A 20,240-nucleotide genomic window follows, 5' to 3' on the forward strand; every position below is an offset into this window, starting at 1 on the left:
CGGCCGTCATACACTAGTGCAGTTTGGATAGATTATTTTTTTTGTTTGTTTGTTTTTTTTAGAGCTATAGCTCTCATGGAAAAACCACAAGCCCATATTAATTCATAGAAGTATTGCTCATCTCCACAGACACCCAGGGTTGGGTGGAGGAAGGAGCGGAGGGAGGTGTAGATGAGGAGAGAGGTGGTGTTCAGAGGAACAGCCGAAGGGCACATGTCCAAACACAGGAGGTCTGGGTGAGACTGTAAACGGACTAAAATTCAAATACTGAAGCCTGGCTTGTACCATACTTGAAATGATGATATTAAAATACAAAAAAGACCTTGTCAGGGTTTTTCTCACATGGTGAATTACATGGTGTCTGCCTCCATCACATTACGAGCTACGTGCAGGTCTCGGCAAAACTTGAGGAAAACACTATTTCCTAAAGACCACTGCACGTTTTAATCCAACAAATGGTTCGTTCTTGAGGCTCTGAAATGCTCTGCAGAAAAACAAGTCCAGTGCACTGCGGTAGGCTAATGGAGGTATTAGCTAAACTTGGCTTATACAGGAAAACACTTTACACATCTGTCTTTGTTTCATATATTCAATAATAATTATCATAATTAGCTTTTAAGTCAATAAAAAAAAATTGCACTGTTCCTGATGAAAATCAGAAAATGTTCATTCATAATTTGTCTCACAATGCAAAGACAATAAACCTTGCATTTTTAAAAATTAAACAATTAATAATTAAACCAAAATAAACAGAAAACAACTGTACTACAAATATATTTAAAATAAACAGGTGAACACAGCCATAAACGAACACAGCCATAAAACCTTATGTGAACCTCTTCCTTTCAGTCTGGGGCCGATTTCTCTCGTGCATGCGAGTGCCTGAGGACTTGATTTATTAAAGAGAAGGCGAGTTTCAGGGCCAGATGAGTTGAATGAGAGACCCAGTCCGCCTCGTTTTTCCCGGCAAAGCTCCATGAAAAGCAAAGCGTTGCAGGCGATATGTGGTGAGCATAATGATGTTTATGCTTACCGCATACCGTCTGTGTATAAAATGAACACATTCGAATATTCTTAATGAGTCTATCAATCAATTTATAGGAATGTTGTGCCTCTTATGTAAGCAACATGAACGTGATTCCTGCATCACTGATCCATAGGAAATGCTGAAGTACAGAGACATAGTTTGGTGCATAAGGAACACAAAACTGTAAAGTTATTTCATGTGACAGTTACTGTCCATCATGAAGTTTGATCAACCTGGGAGTGATCAACACACAGTGGTTGTTATGAAGTATACCTGTAAATAACCTCAAAGGCACATACAAAACAAAATGAACAGAAGAGAACTGAGAACTGGAGTTCATTCGTTGCACGGGATATTAGACTCACTCAAAATCAACATTCACAGCACGAGTCTTCACACTGGAGGAATGTCTGGTCTGCTTGGTCTGGGTCTCTTACCGTGGGAGGTGCTTCACTGCTACACGAGGTGTTCAAAACTTCTCAAACCACTGTGAGGTGTATGCAAGTCAAAAACTGCATGTAGTGATGAATTTGCTATGGGCAGGATTCTGTACACGAGTACTGGTACTACACTTGCTGCTAGCATGTTCAGAACATCTCAAATTTACAGAGTCATTCCTACCTTCATCCTTCCCCTGTGGTGTCTCTGAGACGGAGCCGGTGGAGTCCTTCCTACCCAGGGCTGGTTTGGCTTTGCCCGGGCCGGCCCGGTTCCGCTGCCTGACCATGAAGCCCCCGATACCTGCAGAGCAGGAAGATCCACTAAGCATTCTTGAGTCCAGCGATAAACTCAGTGACTTTGTCCACTATGTATCACAGATGTTCAAGTCAGGTTTTGATGGCCGCATGAATCACCAAACATACATGAAACGGTGACTAAAATCTAAATGTAAAATTTTCAAACATTTTGTACCGGAAGTTTGTGAATAAAATTGCTAATGGTTCGCCCATGTTGAATCAAATGTCAGAATGAGATGCGAAAACAAAAAGATAAACTGAAAAAACCTGAAAATGACACTCAAGATGATTGCGTGAGACAAAACAGAATCATCACTGAAACGATCATCTAGATTAGCACCCCCCCCCCCCCCCCCCCCCACATGCCTGTCTCCATCTTTGAGCAGGAGACTAGCTGCGCTAAAGCCTTCCAGAGACTAATGCACACCCACGTCTAATGATGCCATGATGTTTTTACATCAAAACGTCATAACTAGGCCAAATGAGAAGTCCAGGTGACATTCTTTAGAACACACAGCCTGCTGAGAGCTAGAATGTGGCCCTGGCATGGTTTCACACGTTGGTGGAGCCGTCTCTGCCCGTGAGGCGCCCTCTCACCAGGGCGGTAAGGTTTCCTTTTCCTCTTCTTGCAGGCCTCACTTCCTTTAGATTCATCGTCCACAGGAGCCTCTCTCTCAGGGCTGGAGTCAGACTTTCCCTCTCCATCAACCATCTCCCCTTCTGCTGTTAAAAACCCATACGTACGGAGCGGTCAAACACACACACACACACACACACACACACATCTACCATCTCTAAAGGGTATAAGGGAACAGTTTGACAGCTTCCGTTTGTTTTAGCTGCTGTCTGATTCTGCTTTCCTGTATGTGTGAAAAAAAAAATTACTTTCCAAATGTAAAAACTCGTTGATCAAAACATACGATGCAGAACCCGGGACTGAAACATTAACGGTACCTCTGCTGTCGTCGAGGTCTCCGTCTCTGGAAAGTTCTGTCTGAGGGTCTGGGGGCGTTTGTAGCACAGCCACGCTGTTCTGGTTGATGATCTTCAGCTTCAGTTTGGGCTTGGGCCGACGTCGGCGAGACGCGGCATTGGCTAGGCTCTGGAGTTGTGACAGACCCGACTCTGTGAGACACACCCCATCCTGTGTGTAGGTTCGCATCAAGTCTGTGCAGGGGAAACAGCAGTGGTCTGTGTATAGAGCCTTGAGGAACCTCACTGGTAATTAAAGAGTTAAGACTTACGTAACAATGACTGTCTTTACCTAGATCTCTTGATTTTGGAGCCATCTGTGGCGTGACTGGAAGCTCAGTCATATCTGTATCTGGTTTAGGCCCTGATCCCAGTGCTGTGTTGATACATGAATCCAAGAAAGATGATTGGATTGGATGAACTGGAATGTGCAAATGAATGTTAATTATGAAGAGATGTTTATGAGGCAAAATCTTAATGTATCTCCTCTGAGTCTACACCAAGTTTTGTAAAGTAAATAAACTGTAGTTAGGCTGTAATGCTGAAAAAGAACCTAAATAATGAGGCATAGGTGACAAAGCAAGCAGAATCAACATTCATGCACACCAACACACACACACACACACACACACACACACACACACACACACACACACACACACACACACACACACACACACACACACCAACACACACACACACACACACACACACACACCTGCCTAATAATGCCACGATTAACAAACATTCTGCTGGCAGATTTGTGGACAACATGGATGGTGCAGTATAAAGCAGCGGGTGGTGCCTACCTGGGGAGAGAGAGCTGCTGCCCTGGCACAGGCTGCAGTCGAAGCTGCTGTCTGCCATCTTCTCCACCTCCTCCTCCGAGTGGAAGCCTTGACACGAGGCGTGCATCCACCTGGAGGAGGCAGGAAAGTGGATTTATCACGGATGCCCTGAGGCAACTGTTCAAACGCGCGCGCACACACACGCCCGGCTCACCTGTCACACTGACGACACTGCAGGATGATCTCTTCCTCATTGTAGTCCAGCAGGCAGACAGGGCAGCGAGCCAGACTGGCACAGGGGGCGCACTGAGTGTAATTATTCTGCCACTCGCATCTCGCGCCCGGAGTGGTAGCACCACACTGCTTGCAGGATACACACCTAGGGAAGGGAGGCAAGTCGGTCACACACACACACGCACGCACACGCGCGCATGCGCGCACACACACACACACTGTTAATCCCTCTCAAACTTTTATATTGGAGAAATAAATAAAAAACCACCCATTCAATGGTCGGTGTTTAGCAGAGCAACACTGCTTCACTGCACTTTACAGATATTAAATCGTTTCTAATGATTTACCTTTCTCATACATTAAGGGTTTCAGGAATATAAAAATCTTTGTAAAGGCAGCTGTCTAACTGCATTTTTCTATGAATTATTCTTTTAGCATAATCTGCAATTTGCTCCGAGCTCTGACAGGCCTCATTCCTCATAAGGCAGAAGAACTGGTTTGGTGGTAGCGGTACAGAGACTTCCTCAGTAAACCAGGTGTAACATCCGAACACCACACAGGCCAGCAGATCTTCAGACGTGTCTATATCTTCTCGACTGCGGCCTGTTCACTCTGATAAACAAGCCTGCACGTAGCGGGAACAAAACCTCGCCTTTAACTTTTCACACTTCTGCTTCGTCTTATTCAGGAGAGACTGGCCAACAACTGAGAAACCAACGAATAAGCGGTTCTGTGCTCTAAAGTGGGCGTTACCATTTGCATTTCCAGCTTCCATTGGGAACGTTCTGTAGGGGTGGGTCCAGGCAGTAGGTGTGGTAACTGATGTCACAGTCATCACACAGCAGGAGACGCCCTGGGTCGCTGGCCTGCCCACACGCCTCACACACGGTACACTCCAGACACCGCCAACCCTTACTTAGGACAACTTTAGTGATCTACAGCACGCAGACGCGCACACACACACACACACACACACACACACACACACACACACACACACACACACACACACACACGGTATGTTTGTATTGTATTTTTTTTTTTTTTTACTGTATTTTCTGTATTTACATTTATATTTTCAGACTTTACATTTGTGCAGCACATGACAAATAACCCAAATAAAGCACCAATTCATAATATTGTCACAATATTAAAGATTAAACGTCACAAAAATGAACCCGTTTATTGAATTCTTAACTATGAACTGTACAGATGTGTAACTACTCTTGAACTGTATTCACCTGTGTATGTATGTGTGTTTGTTTGGCTGGATGCTCCTGTGCTGTGTAATTTGGACAGCACCTTTACCTTAATATTGACGCAGTAGGGGTGGTAACACTGTCCACACTGAGCACAGGCGAGGAGTCGACCCTCTACACCCTGCCCAAAACTCCCACACACCACACACATGTCCTGAGAGACAGAGAGAGAGAGAGAGAGAGAGAGAGAGAGAGGTAGAGGGGTATGGAGTTAGATAGAGACCAGTAGTCAGACAGCAGTGGTCCATGGCTATGGCGAAAACAGGACGTTCATATATGCTCACTGTCACCTGTTTCAGAGTGAAGGTGTCTGTGCTGGAGAAGATCACTACTGTGTTGTGCATGGCGTTCTCTTCTTCCTCTCTGAATGGATACACTGTTGTTTCTATGGCATTTACCTGCGAGCATGAGAAGAATGAAGAAAGAAATGAATGAAAAAGAGTGGAGGTTTCAAACCAAGCGGATATATTTCAGAAATTACTTTAGTTTTTTAGTTTTATATTGCATATAACCGGAACACAACGCATGCCACCAAGATACATACTCCTGGGGCGGGGATCGGACTCACGCCATTCTTCATCCTGGAGCGGCCACGCCCTCCTCGGCCTGTAAGCCCCGCCCCCCTGGGCCTCCGTCTCCCAGGGAAGCCAGACCCTCGGCCCTGTGGGCGGAGCCGGACACAGAACCACATCATCTGCTGCACAAGAGAGCCGCTGAGGGCTCAGAGACCCACAGTTCAGCAATTGTAACACACAATATCAAAGCTGCTGTACGTGCTCCTCACAATAAATCACTTTGGCTCTGTGACCTGGACTCCATGACCAATAATAATAAAATAAAGTAAAATATAAATAAAGTCTACATGGTACAGCTGTATTGACTGTTCAGAAAACCTCTCTAAAAGGGTGGGGGTCCTTCAGTGGCCAAGTTTTTTATATGATAACAAGAACTCATATATAGCTCTTTACAGCAGCTATATTCACCTAATTCCCAGGGAAAACGGAAACAAATGTTTCATTGAAATCTTTGACTGTTTTCAGAGGTTAACAGGTAACAGATTAAATGTTTTTCATGTCTAGATTGACGTATCCTCGGTGGGATTGAGTTGGGAGGACTGAGCCCCAGACAGCGAGGCGTTCCAGCCTCGGCCGACATCACTACGGGCTGCTCAAAGGGTCCAGCCGGAATCATGCAGGTTTGAAAAAGCAACCATCATCCTTGTTTGTGTGGTGTTTGAGAGGCTGGTCTGGGTATATACTACACACAGAGGATGAGCTGATGCAAGGCTGGGAGAAAACATTTGGTCGACACCTTCCAATTACCACCCCCCAAAAGCCCCATGTGTTCTTACAGACACTTCAGGTGGGCGAGGTTGGATCAAAAAAAAAAATGAAACCATCAAACAAATAAAAATGGGGGAAAAAAATCAAATAAAACAAATAAATTAATCAATTTTTAATTGATCCACACCATAATTGAAAGTGCCTGCAAGTGGTGAGATGGCATGACAAATTAGCGCAAGTAACTTAAACAACGGGATGATGGGGAGATGATGGAGAAGACTCTCCCTCCCGACGGCGCCTTGTGGGCAGAGATGCTGCAGGAGCCGGCTGAGGGGCTGCAGTGTCCTACGTGCTTCCTACGTTTCTATAGGACTCACACTCACCCTGGCAGCTCTATTCCTGCAGACAGCAACGCGTGACTCTAAAAAAGGATTGTGTTAGGGAGGGGGGGGGTTTCTGGGGTCAGCATACTTCTATCTTTCTTTTAAGACCAGGGCCTGTCTGCTTGCACTCTGTGCATTTATGATCCGTTAGGCCTTAACACGTAAACAAACACGATCCTTGGAGTCGACCTGCCGCGCGGCTTGTCGGATGGTGCGGACGACCGCCGACAGGGAAACAGACCCTCGCGAGGCTGCCGTCAGGGTCAGGGGGCCGCTGACAGACGGCCGGGCCGTGGGTTTCGGAGGCGGCTCGAGTTCTGTCGCGCTGTCAGTGGGTTTCCGTCCGCGGGGACGGCCACCCCGGCTGTCGCGCTGAGAAGCGTGGGGCAGAATTACAGCGCCTTTCCTCCTTCTCTCCTCACTCCGCCATTACCTCCTTCTCTCACCTTGTCATTATGTGTCAGTGCAGTCTCCCTCTCCGCTCAGACTTCCACCTTCTCTCCATCTGCTTGTCAAATCCTTCCTTTGCTGTCCTCCCCCCCTTCTCCTCTGTCCTATCTGCGCTGTCTCCACTCCTCCACTCCAGCTTTTCGCCAAATTATCTCTCCATTTCCTTCTCCTCCCGCTCAGCCTCACTCTTTTTCATCCCTCTATCTCTCTCTCTCGCTCTGACTTTCCGCCGCTCCTCTTTTTTACCCCATCCTCCGTCTCCACACCTCTTTCCATCTCTCCACTGTAATCATGCAGAGCGGATGGCGTCCCGCGTTCTGCCGGAGTCAAAGGTGATAATGCAGCTAGACCCATTTTGGCTCGGCGCCTGGCCCGGGCGGGTCGGCACATCGACTCTGCTGGCGTGGTAACAGATGGTACGGCGAACCCGCCGAGAGCGGACATGGCTGCCAGGCGACCTCTGACCTCCCTGGCATGCAACATGCCCTACGGTGCACTGCACGAAGACATTCAGAGCTCGGTCATTCATTACTCCTGCCGCGGCCTAAAGCTCAGGAAACATCATGCGTGTTAAGAGTTTTAATCAAGACTTTTTTTTTTGGATGTTTTTTTTTTTTTTACTTTACATAAGCTTAAAGCCGAGTTAGTGGCAGTCAGCAAACAATGCAGGCAAACAGCAGCGTGCTTGTTAGCACCCAGTGCTAAATCCTCCATTCCCCAGAGATCTAATGCTGCTCTCTGTTCATGAACCTGTAAGTCACTAACGAGGTGGCTGAATCAGCAGCGGAGGCGTTCGAACCAGACGTCCGTCGCCGATGCGCCCGGAGCCGGTGTCAGGGGCTAAGCGGCTAGGCTGGGTCTGAGTCTTAGTGAGGAGTTGTAGTTACCACGCGGATGCTCCATGCGAGTGGGTGGGGGAGCTGCCTGCTCTTTGGGGCGTCCCAGCCCTCCGCCTGGCCAGGGCACCACGGGGGGGAGCTCAGTCTGGGAGAGGCACTCCACACTCCCTGAGGGTGAGGGTGGGTTAGAGAGAGAAAGGATTAGAGAGAGAGAGAGAGAGAGAGAGAGAGAGAGAGAGAGAGAGGGGGGGGGCACAGGAAGAGACGTTTGTAGAGAGAGAGAGGAAGACAGGAGATAGGAATAGGCAGAGAAAATGAGAGAAGGGGACGAAGAAAGGAGATGTGGGCGACAACATGCAATAACGTAAAAGAAACGCCATCAAAAGGAGCACACAGAGACGCATGCACACGTGGACACACGTGTAGAACACAGCTGAGAGTATGCGGACCAGCACGGGCACATGGATGAGCTCAGCCAACAGATGACGAGTGCGTGGGAATGTGGGAACGCGCAGTGCGGCCTGCCTACAAGATCACAGCTGTTAGCAGCGTCCTACCCCACCCCCCCGTTCAGCGAGCGCCGGTGTATTTATAAATGAGAGTGAGGTGATAATGTCAGGAGTGCGAGGGCAACGAGGACCCTGGAGCGATCGGCATGCCAAGCACTGGAGTGGGAGGAGCACTTGAGTTTAGCTCCGCCTTTCCACGCAGACACCACCAGAAACGTTGCGTGTCCAGCTTACGTGCGTGTGGCTGTATAAATCAGTAGTGTGCAGCAAACGCAAACCTGCTAAATTATAATGCACTGTAATAAGATCTGATTTTACAAGGCCCACTTAATAACACACACTGGTGTCTGTGCATAATTTGAATTGTATTTCGTGTGTAAAATGGGCAGCACAATGTTCGTACTCTTACTGTGTGGTACGCAATAATATTTTAACTATGGGTTTGTAATGAGTGTCTCTAATCAACATGTCAAAGGAAATAAAGCTATTGAATATGACATAGTGTGAAGTACATCCCTGGTGAACAGAACAACTGTAGGGGGGGAAGAATTCTGTTCGCACTGTAGAATCTGACCAAGGCCATGACAACCAGATGTCCATGGGAATGGCACACAGACTAGCGTGACACGCTGCGTGACACGCTAAACGGTGAGTGAGTGAGTAGTGTCTGCTGTTGCTCTCGTAGCTGACAAAGATGGATTCAGATCTTCAGCTCATACATGTTCTGACTGTAGATGGATTCAGATCTTCAGCTCATACATGTTCTGACTGTGGCAATGATTTCATCTCTTCCCCAGAAACAAGATGGTGGGAAAGGTGTGCAAACTGCTTAATATTTCAAAATGAAGGGCAGTTGTAAATCTGAAATGCTCTCTACTCTCACAGACGGCCAAGACTGCGTTAGAGGAAAAACCCGCAGCACAAACGGCCCACCGTGTGATCCATTTTAGGCTCCTTGACCAGCACGGCAAGATCAGGAGATTCTGTAACTGACCAAAGGCCCCGGAATCCTACCTGCTTCACCCTCGGCCTTCCTGGTGAGAACTTCCTCTTGGAGATGGCGGGTTTGCCCATGCCGATTTTGGGCATGAAGGGTATAAAGGGGGCTGAAGGCACGTTGCTACTAGCCTCTCCCGTTCCAGAGTGGCTTTGTGGGCTGCCTGAAGGATGGCCAGAGGAGGGCACGCTCTCCGGCTGTCTGACCGGCAATGGCTTTAGTGAGGTCCTCTCTTCCACCAGGGAGCTGAGCTTGGCCAGGCTCCGCTCGCCATCCAGGCTCAAGTCCGTGCAATCAGGAAGGCCTACAGTGGGCCGTTCCTGTTCTTCCACTGAGGGGCCCTCGGTGGGGCTCTGGTGTTGCTCCACCGCGGGGCCCTCAGTGGGGCTCTGGTGTTGCTCCACCGCGGGGCCCTCGGTGAGGCTCTGGTGTTGCTCCACCGCGGGGCCCTCGGTGAGGCTCTGGTGTTGCTCCACCGCGGGGCCCTCGGTGAGGCTCTGGTGTTGCTCCACCGCGGGGCCCTCGGTGAGGCTCTGGTGTTGCTCCACCGTGGGTAGCTCGCGTTGGTCCACAGCGATGCCCTCGCCGTCTCTGTCGCGCCGCTCTGCCGCAGGGCTCTCGGCAGCACTCTCCCGCTGCTCCACCGTGAGGCCCTCAGAGACTTTTGCGTGTTCCTCCATCACGAGGTCTTCAGAGGCTCCGCCATGCTGCTCCACTGTGAGGCCCTCAATGGCTCTCTCCATGTGCTCCTCCATTAGACCCCCAGAAGGCCCCTCATGCAGCTCTATTGAGAGGCCCTCAGGGACTCGCTCATGCTGCTGCACCATGGGGCCCACTTTCTCCTCTTCTGCATCCTTTTCCACCTTTGGCACAGACTTAGCAGGACTTGCTTCCGTTTCCTGGGAAAGTTCTGAAAGTCCTGGGAATGACACTTCCATGGGCTCCTCCTCAGAGGTTTCAGACACTGGTGTGAGCTCTTTGGTGGATGGCGTGATGGTCTTCTGCTCCTCAAGGCTTGGTTCAACTTCCTCTGGGTGAAGAGTTATTTCTGCAGGATCGGTCATCATTGGGGTCTCCTGAGTCTGCTCTTCCTTGGCGGATGGCGTGATAAACGATACTACCGGAGTCTCTGTAGCTGGAACTAGCTCCTGCTGAGGAGGTTCTGGACTACTAGCTGGTTTAATGTCCTGAGGAGGTTGTGTGGCTAGGTAAAATGACAAAAAAAGCAAGTTAAACTTTTTCAGACAGCAGAAATGAAACTTTCAACCAGATGTCTTGACAAAATAATTTCACAACAGCTGCCGTCCTCAGTGGAAGACATTGGCTAGACTGCCAATAACAGCCCATGACAGGACCGTGGGTGGTATGGAAAGCGAAGAGCACATGACGAAGGTACCTGGAACTTTTTCACCCATAGGTCCTTTGTGGGAGGTTTCAGCGGCTACGTGCTGGGCTTCTGGACTGCTCGTGTCATCACAGGCCGCTAGAGAAAGAGACACACCGACAGTCAGATGTTTTTCTTACATAGTACACAGCAGCACAATCCAAGAACAGGTGGAAATGATTACATCACTGTGTAATGAGCACAATTAGGGTTTTTTTTAAGGATGCAAGGAGGGGAAGTGTATGTGTGTGCATTAGTCACAGATAAAACAGAGAGGGTGAAAACTAGATTAGGTCTTATAACAATGTAATCATATTCAGCCCTAAGGACACACTGATGATGAAATATACTCTCTTTATCTGTGCATATTTAAGGATGTCTTCAGTCTCACTGCCTCTCAAACACACACACACACCTTTGTGGGTCCAATTACACTTTGCTTTAAGATGCTCCAGTTGCCTATAATATCTCTCCCTCTTGCTCACTTTGAAGCTGAGAGCCACAATTTTCCAGGCAAACACCCTACAAACGCTCCGATCAATTATTGGGGTCAGTTATTGGTCCTAATCAAATATGTTCCATGTCTCCTCCAGGTTCACATAATCAGCCTGTCTCAAGAACCCACAAAGGATTTCATAACTAAATATTAGCCGAGTGCAGCTGATATTAGCTTAGTGCTATATAAAGTAATTAGACCGCAGGTTTCTTTGTCTGTCTGGGAGAGAGGTTTGCATCAGCAAAGCAAACAGAGATAGGACAGACCAGCAATGGTAAAGTCTTTGTCAGTTAACTGCCCATTAGGTATCCTTATTAAATAAGTGGTAGTAGTAGTAGAGGTTGAAACAACAACAACAACAATAATGCAATGCTGAGCAAATAAAATTTCCCCTTTTGTCAGGTTTCTGGGGTGTTCCTCAAAAAAAAAAAAAGTGTTCCTCACACCATCTCAAAAGATATGGGCAGCCATTTTGAGGGTCAGTGTAATACGATCCGTCATTCTAGTGTGAGAACTCATTGCGGCGTATTAATGGACCTCTTGGGAAGGACAGATAGGACAGTGTAGTAATTATCCAGGCAACATCAACAAAGGAGAGAATGTCTCAGACGTCGAGATGTTAGAGATATTAGTGACAACATGTAACCTCACTAATACAGTTATTGAAACTTGAAAGTTTAAGACTTCAGACACAGCTCGAGCTCAAGATCTCGGAGCTTCCTTTCCAATGACCAGATCCTCTTTCTTATCTGTGTTCAACTGTGCAGAATTCAGGTACATCCACAGGTTGGTGTCATCTGTGTAGTTCAGTAATGATCCTTTTGACGTGCCAGCCTCCGGTGTTAAGCACTGAGAATGTATCTATTGATTATATTATCTCGGGGCAGAATCTACAGATAATACAACAAAAGGCCCAGACCTGACCTTTCAGATCTGACATTTCTGGGACAGCGATGGGCGCTGCTTATCACTGACCCACAAGAAACTGCATATTTATGATTGGGATCGCATGTATGTATCCTGGGAATCAAACCCACTACCTTGGTGTTGCTCATCAAACCCACTACCCTGGTGTTGCTCATCAAACCCACTACCCTGGTGTTGCCAACCTACTGTAGAGCTCATATGTGCAACTTATCACAATTATTCATGTAGGATATAAACTAGTCCAAAATTATACCAAAGAGGTTACTGCAGCTCTTTAGCTGGTCAAGTAAAATCTCATAAGCAACTAATATAAAAGTATAATTATTTTTTTACATTTTAAAATTGTATTATAGTTACTCTGAGGAGTTAGGATCCCTTTTCTAGACAAATCCTACCCCAAATTTATTATTATTTATTATTTATATATTCCAGCATGATGGAATAGTGACTATTTGTGACTTGTGCTGGTCTCTTATAGGACTACCGTTCATGCTAAAGAGTGCAATGAACTCAAAGCACTCACCAGTGCAGAAGAAACCAAATGGAGGAAAATGATTAGTGGTTGGCTTGAGCTGCTCCACTGATGATCACATCCATTATGTTTGTGAGATTCATTACAAAACGACCCGGAAACTGTGTGCATCGAGTGCCCATTTTACACACTGAACTATGAACTAGGTACATGGAAAAAAAAAAAACACAGAATGACATACTATTTCAACATCCCTTCCCCCCTCCAATCTGGCAACCTGCCAATTCTCCAAGCTGGCTGCGAGGAGGAGTTCCCATGGTAACTTAAAGGAGCACAGCTACGATTGTGTGCTTCAGTCCAATCCAGCCGAGAGCCAGTAGCATCCTTTTATCGTTTGACCTGTGAGCGGGTTTCTCTTAAGAGGCCAAAGCTTGCCTTTGCCTGCAGTGTGTATGTGTGTGTGTGTGTGTGTGTGTATGCAGGAGTAGTGGATGATACGCCCACACCCATCTGCATGCATAACGTTCTGGAGTAGTACATATCAAACGCTCGCCGCGCACTCGTCTGTGGGGATGGGCGATGTAAACAAAACGCATTGTTCTGTGCAAAATTGTTTCCGTTTGTTGGATTACGTGAATGCTGTGATTCATCACAACACCCACGGAGACCTCGCATGGGAACAGCCGAGAATTGGTTAGGATGGAAACAACACAACAACAAAATATTAAAAATATGTTAAAGGACTCATTTGCCTGTAGCAATGTTCCACAGCGTCAGTGTTGCGATAACATCTGACAGATACCACTCTGGGAACCCTAACGTCTCTGCTAGTGTGGGTCAAAGATTAACAGGGATATACCCTGAAATACACAGTGAAGGGGTTCCCACCCTGAGTCTAGACATAACCCCCTTTTCAACAGACTCTTATACATCACCATCACAACCTGCTCACCAATGTTTTCTTTTAGTGTCGGGACCGCCGTCACAAATAATGACTCCAAGTCACGGTGTTGTCTGCAAATCCGCCGGGTCTGCGGGCCTTCCCAGCGGCTCCCTGCACGGCGAGGGTGGAGAACGGGGAGAACGGGGGCGCGTGAAGACCTCAGAGCTCACCCGAGGCCAGAGCCCTCGACCGCAGGCGTGGCACAGCGCAGTGAAGAACTCGCAATACAGGGCGTGAAGAGCCAGCAGGGGGAGGGAGCTGGCGGGGTAAAGCCTGAAGCCGGAGATGCACGGACCGGCGTCGTCGGGTTCGGGCGAAAGCGGTGGGCCGCGAAACCGACGGCTGGAAGGGGGAACGGTCGGTCGGCTGGAAGGGGCCGTTCACCAAGGAAGAGGCGTTCACCATTGAGGAAAGCCAGACTTCACAGTGCTCCCGTGTCACTTGCATCGTGCCGACGACACAAAGAGAACAACCCCCGCTTCAGTCTGCACGTAATGGGGAGCCATCTGGCTCCCGGTGCTCAAGACGTCCGCAGCGGCCGTGTGATCAGCGGGAAACGGGGGATGGCAGAGGATGAGAGAGCTTCGTCTCCTCTTTGGTCTCCCTGTGGAACACCAGGGACCGCGGCTTCATCTCGCTCTACAAAAGGACCCGCAAACTTCACACGGCGAGCCGCTATTGTAGCCCCGCGTTAAAGCGGGAGGGAGCGGCAGTTCATTAAAGGAGGACGACTTCCACGCTTGACACCCTTGGGACTCTGGCAGTCGCACGAGGCTTATTATGAGTCACAAAGGCTGGCAGGAGATTTGAAATTCTCCCGGACGAATCTCGACACCGATTTGCTCTCGGGTTGACAACAGGTGTGACAGATCACTGATCGCCCAGGAACATCCACCCGCCCCAGAGAGGCCAAACACTGTAGCCAAAAGCCGTGCAACAGAAGTAACTGGGGAGGGTTTAAAAAAAGGGAAATGAAAGCAGTTTCAGAAATCAACCACCACGAACATATCAACACTATGCGCGCCCGAGGACGTCCTTGTCATCCAAATAAACGTGGGTGAATTGGCAGATTAAGGCACTTCTGCTTGTCTGCTCCATCAACGGGCCCCGTATAAGCCCCACCCCAAAATACCTCAACCAATCGAGCACCGCAGCCTCGAGCAGGCATCGACAGCACACAAAACAGCATGCCGTCCTGTGGCAAAGAAGCAGGCAAAGCATTCTAGGCAAAAACACGCGAAGTCAACTTTGATATTGTCTTGATCCTTGCAAGCTATCTATCTAAAAGGAATCACGTGAAATTAGATGCATGATGAAATAAGTAATTCACATGTGTGTACGTGTGTGTGGGGAGGTGGTATAAATAATAAAGGAATGCCCAGCTGTATGTGGGCACTGCAACACTGACTAAAAGAGCACAGATGGAGCCTAATTACGTCCAGCCCGATCTACTCACTACATGTAAAATGGGACGTTCCTTGTGCTTCATATACTTTAATACATTCCTCGGTTTGGTTCGCAATGAAAATCAAAACAACTTTTTATACGCGAGATTACGTAGCAATCCGCATCTACGCTGCATATTCCAAGAAGGTAACAGGTAAATCCACGTGGTCACAAAGAAATGCTGATCAGTAGTCCATGCCTCCTGCACTGCTGAAATCACTGGAAAGGCCCACTGCCACCGTCTTCTGAAGCTATTTTGTCACCCTCGTTTTCAGTCTGTGGTGGTGATTAAAGACTCCCTTCACCAAACCTGCGAGTAAATTTGTAAATTTTTCCTTCACTCTAGAGGTCTGAGAGCTGAAGAGTCTGGCTCACGGGGGACCTTGCATGGCTCCCCCCCTTCGGCCGTGTCAAACCTGAGGGCCACGCCCACGGAGGACTGGCCCCCCCAGCGGAGCCCAAGGAACAATCTGCATATTCATGACATGATAATGGCTGGATAAATAGGCGAGAGTACAACTAGTTGCATTCAAAGCAGCAAAAGCGCAGGTCTGAAATGAGGTGATGCTTCAAGGACAAAATTGCTGTAGAAAGCGATTCAGCTTGCAGACTTAAATAATATGTTAAAACCCAATAAATCTTCGGTAAGGCAAAAATAAAAATGGGACAAAACAAAGCCGCTCCAGGCAGATGCATTTCAGCTTGGCCTAAGGCTACTGTGACACAGGATTAAGTAAACTCGGCTGTCCAAAGGATTCCCAAACCTATAAAAACATAAACGTTGTCCAATGCCACGCAGCACAAGCACTGAGGTCATATCATCTCCTTAACTCGGCACAGTAAACAGCTGGGACGTGAGGATCCTCAGAGTCCAGATGGCAGGAACGCTTCACTACGTTTAGCTGTTTATTTCCTCACTTGTGAAAATGTGAAAAGAGCTTCTTAAAAACCTTTAAAGACTGCGTGCAATGCAGGCTCTGCACATACGTGCACCGTAAAATCAAACGGAGCCAGTGGACAAACCATCAACGAGTGTGAAGGTGCTGGCACCACGGCCCTCGGCGCAACAGGTGCTCCATCTTACCGGACTCCCACCGCTCCGGAACCTCCCCCGGCACAGGCGCGGCGTCATCGTCGGCGAGGGACCGGGCCGGCTGGGGCTCGACGGCCGACCGCGTCTCTTCGTCGGCACTGGCGCACAGGTCCGGCCCGGCTGCGAGCGCATCCTCGGCGTCTGTACGTGCGGGGCATCCTGGCTCGAAGCCGAGGTGTTTACACGCGGAGCAGACGTAATCCTCTCCGACCTGCGGCCCCGCACGGCCTCCCACCTGCCGCTCACACTCCAGATGGAACCACCTGCAGCGCCCAAAGAGGGAGGGAGGGAATGTTAATAATATTCATGGTTTATTTACAGCATCCTAATACTGATGCGTGATAGAACGATCTGGCCACAAAACCAAAATTACACTGACAAATACGTGTGTGACTATTAGAACAAGCCCTCCAAGAGACTCTAATATGACAATGATGAGTCCCGGCAGACATAATTAGGAGAAATATCCTAATCCTTACCCTATAATTATCCTAATTATCCTGAAATTATCCTAAAGACATCCCGCGTTTGGAAAGTGGCGGGTGTTGAAGCGGAGGGCGTACCTGTCCGGAGTGAAGCGGAGGGCGTACCTGTCCGGAGTGAAGAGATGGGCACGTACCTTTTGCAGTGGTGACAGGAGAGCAGGTCTTTGTGAAGCTCGGGGTCCAGGCTGCCCGAGCACAGGGGGCAGGGGGGAGGGGCGTCCGGATGCCCACCGCACGCCTCGCACAGCAGCCCGTTGTGGTGCCACTGGGCGCTGCTCCGCACGCCACACTGAACGCACGCCCGGCAGTTCTGCGACAGATCGCCCGGAGGTTAGCCCAACGTTCACGCACACAAGCACTACCGGACTTGCGGGTACCCAAACGATTCAGCCGGGAGGGCTACCGAACCGGGGAAGCTCGGGCAGGCGTGTGAGCACAGATGCTGCTAAACTGCTTTGGGTTTCGTACGCATTAGGAGAGCCTGTGCAGTAGCGCCCCGTCCGTACCTGACACCTCCACCCGTTGGTGGGGATGGAGTCCATCACTGGCTGCAGGCAGAACGTGTGATAGCCTTTATCGCACATGTCACACACCAGCATCTTCGTGTCCTCCCCAGGATTCCTGAGACGAGCGAGGGCAGCAACGTCAACCACAAAAGCCCTTTTTGTGACGCTAAATCTCTTACAGACTACTCAAAAAAAAACCCCAATCTCCTGGGGCGAAACAGACAGGCTAAATGCGCAAATGATTAAATGGTGTGAATGTGAAAATAAGATGCCCGATTAACTGCAAAGAAATGTAAAAAGATTGAAAAAACTAAGAGATTCTGTCAAAAATCGGTCAAGGATCCAACCTAAGCGCACGCGGCCACTATGCGCGGCGTTCCGGCGCCACTCACTTGCACGTCTGGCAGACTTTGCATTCGGGGCACTGCCAGCCGGCCCGCTTCAGAGGGGTGACGCCGATGTCCAGACACATGCCGTGGTAGTGCAGCCCACAGCTGGTGCAGAAGAGCTGGTCCTGCAGGTCCCCCGAGCTGTCACAGAGCACGCAGTTGGCCTCCTCCGCAACTGGAGTGGGTGTGGGGGGAGGGGGAGGGGTAAACAGCCAAAGGTGACGCATAGGCGAGTGTGTGCGATGGAGGAAAAAAGAAGGTTTCATGGCCGCATGATTCATTAAAGGTATAAATTACAATAAATACAAAAGGGAGATCCCATATGGTTCAGCAGAGGCCATCTGGCAGCATGCTGTGTTCAACTGCTCGACAGAAATGACTGATCCCCCGAGTCTGTCGCTGGCTTTGCATTTGCCTTCACCCAATCGGCAAAGTTTTGACCCGCAGTAACGAAACGGCAGCGACAAAAACAAACAAATAAACAAAAACAATGATAGACAGACAAAACATCTCGCACACGGACTGCGGCAAGCCCGAGTGGGCCGGAGGGCCGTCTCACATTTGCTGAGGGCCAGTCCGACGTGCTCCGTGCACAGGACACAAAGCTTCCTGAAGTCTTGGAAGGTTCCGGCGCCCCCCGCGCAAGGGTAGTGGTACGACCGGTCACACCCCTGCTCACAGCACTTGATGGATGCTCCAAGGCGCTTACAATATGCACAATGCTGAGGAGGAAGACGAGGGAGAAAGAAGAGGAGGAGAGGGAGAGAAAGAGGGAGAGAGAATTTCACTGGTGATTTTTTTTTACACTGCCTTTATTGTGCCCAAAAAGTGACATTTGTTGTTTAGGAAACTCACTCTCTGGTTTATTTATAGTATGTACTGGAGAACAAAGCATGCAACCAACTCTCAGACACATCCAGCTATCCAAGTACCCAAGTCCTGTGTGGTCACAGCAGTATGCAATGAACGTAGTATCTATGAGCACAGCCAAGACTGGCCAGCTTTTCCTGGGCCTGTTCCACAGTGACAGCAGTGGACAACTCTCTCCACAGCTGATCTAGACTGGACATGGAGTCCTATATAACAGACCTGAGGAAGAAAACTACAAACTAAAGACCGATTTAATATTCATCATAATAAGGAACAACTCGCTTCAGTTTTTTTTTATGATTACGATTAACAATTCTAATTAACGGAGGCGGATTAAAGGAGAAGTGGTGAAAAAGAACTTCCATGGAGAGGCGTTTGTCTAGAAGTCGGGTGACAGGAGCCTGTAGTGAAAGAGGATGTGTGATAACGGAAGCTGCTCTGCCTGACGGGACTGAGGAGGCCCCAGCTCCTCGCTGCTGGAGCCACGGGCCAGAGCTCCAGGTTACCACGCTGCTGCAGCAGGAGACGTCTCACGCAGGCTTCCTCAACAAAAGGAAAAAAAACCTTCCGCATTTCCTCAGCGATAACGGCGTGACTCGAAGCGCTTCCCGTGCTCCAGGCTCCGAGAGCGTCCCCGCGTCAGGGCACGCGCTAGCACGCAGGCGGGACCACGGCCCTCCCACACAAAGGCCCTCCCACACGCCCACACGCTCGCCAGGAGTTCAGAAAGGAGGAGAGGTGCGGGGCTGAGGCCACTGTCTCGCGGGCGTGTCTCGCCGCCGTCTCGCGGGCGTGTCTCACGACCGCCGTGTTTATTTTTGTGAGGCGGGTGAATTTTCAATAAGGCGTGTATGTTGAAGGTGCATGACGAGCTGAACACACAGGCTGGATTTAGAGGCTGAGAGACGTGGTTTAGCTAGCACACCAAACACACACACACACACACCTCCTCACCACCCCGCCCCCACAGCCACACACGCAAACACACACACCTGCGCACACATACATACTCTCGCGCGTATGAACACGCACACAAGCACAAAACACTCACGTGTGGACGTACCCTCATTTACTTCTACCTGCTCTGTCATTTAGCTCTAGTTAAACTGTGTGATTTGCCACTGGTTCAATACATCAGGAAAAAAAGCCTTAATTAAAAGAGATTCACACGAAGCGGTGGGAGTGAGTGTGCTGGCCAGCCGTTGCCTGTGTGTGTGTGTGTTTCAGTAGTACACACTATGGTGCAGACTAAGCTGGCGAGCGCTGTGACCTTTTCAGTTTCACAGCAAAGCAGGCCATGCTGATCAGCGGCGACCTTTAACACCCTCCCTACCCCCACCCTCCCTCACACACTGCAAGCGCGCACACACATACACACACACACACACACACACACACACACACAAACACATACATAGCAGAGAGGCACATTTCTCCGGCATTAGCCGGCAGGACTCTGTCCCTGAGAAGAGACGTTCAGGTGGGATCAACAAGACTCAATACAGAATAAAGCAACTAGACACCAAATCCACTAAATCCCTGCAAAATTACACATATTTTGATTTGAAAGGCACGTTTCAACAAAGTGTAATTTAAGATTCCGCTCTTAGGACAGCACCTCACATTATGTATAAAACCTTCTGAGGTAATTCCTTAATTAAGAGCTGTAAAAACACAAGACACAAACTAAAATCTGAACTTATTGCTACACGTGTTATCAGCATCATCATAAATGACTTTGTGACCAGTGT

The 20,240-nt window shown here is 49.0% G+C and overlaps 1 protein-coding gene across 15 annotated transcripts in view; it reads right to left on the bottom strand.

Moving 5' to 3' along the window:
- Nucleotides 1-20,240, bottom strand: part of kmt2cb (lysine (K)-specific methyltransferase 2Cb) — a 71,815-nt gene that overhangs the window by 29,074 nt on the left and 22,501 nt on the right. For 6 of the 15 annotated variants that reach the window (XM_076973090.1, XM_076973094.1, XM_076973086.1 and 3 more), the window contains exons 8-25: nucleotides 18,179-18,341; nucleotides 17,623-17,794; nucleotides 17,231-17,345; nucleotides 16,859-17,034; nucleotides 16,231-16,502; nucleotides 10,875-10,961; nucleotides 9,496-10,682; nucleotides 8,021-8,140; nucleotides 5,562-5,678; nucleotides 5,308-5,415; nucleotides 5,067-5,171; nucleotides 4,512-4,693; nucleotides 3,739-3,903; nucleotides 3,546-3,655; nucleotides 3,029-3,157; nucleotides 2,719-2,931; nucleotides 2,362-2,487; nucleotides 1,649-1,768 (exon numbers count right to left, since the gene is read on the bottom strand). In XM_076973090.1, the coding sequence (XP_076829205.1) occupies nucleotides 1,649-1,768; nucleotides 2,362-2,487; nucleotides 2,719-2,931; nucleotides 3,029-3,157; nucleotides 3,546-3,655; nucleotides 3,739-3,903; nucleotides 4,512-4,693; nucleotides 5,067-5,171; nucleotides 5,308-5,415; nucleotides 5,562-5,678; nucleotides 8,021-8,140; nucleotides 9,496-10,682; nucleotides 10,875-10,961; nucleotides 16,231-16,502; nucleotides 16,859-17,034; nucleotides 17,231-17,345; nucleotides 17,623-17,794; nucleotides 18,179-18,341 (3,667 nt within the window). The remainder of the gene's footprint in view (nucleotides 1-1,648; nucleotides 1,769-2,361; nucleotides 2,488-2,718; nucleotides 2,932-3,028; nucleotides 3,158-3,545; nucleotides 3,656-3,738; nucleotides 3,904-4,511; nucleotides 4,694-5,066; nucleotides 5,172-5,307; nucleotides 5,416-5,561; nucleotides 5,679-8,020; nucleotides 8,141-9,495; nucleotides 10,683-10,874; nucleotides 10,962-16,230; nucleotides 16,503-16,858; nucleotides 17,035-17,230; nucleotides 17,346-17,622; nucleotides 17,795-18,178; nucleotides 18,342-20,240) is intronic. The other 9 variants (XM_076973098.1, XM_076973088.1, XM_076973097.1 and 6 more) reach the window with 6 other exon arrangements.

Source organism: Brachyhypopomus gauderio, chromosome 14 (assembly GCF_052324685.1).
Source record: "Brachyhypopomus gauderio isolate BG-103 chromosome 14, BGAUD_0.2, whole genome shotgun sequence".
In the NCBI taxonomy this organism is placed as follows: domain Eukaryota; kingdom Metazoa; phylum Chordata; class Actinopteri; order Gymnotiformes; family Hypopomidae; genus Brachyhypopomus; species Brachyhypopomus gauderio.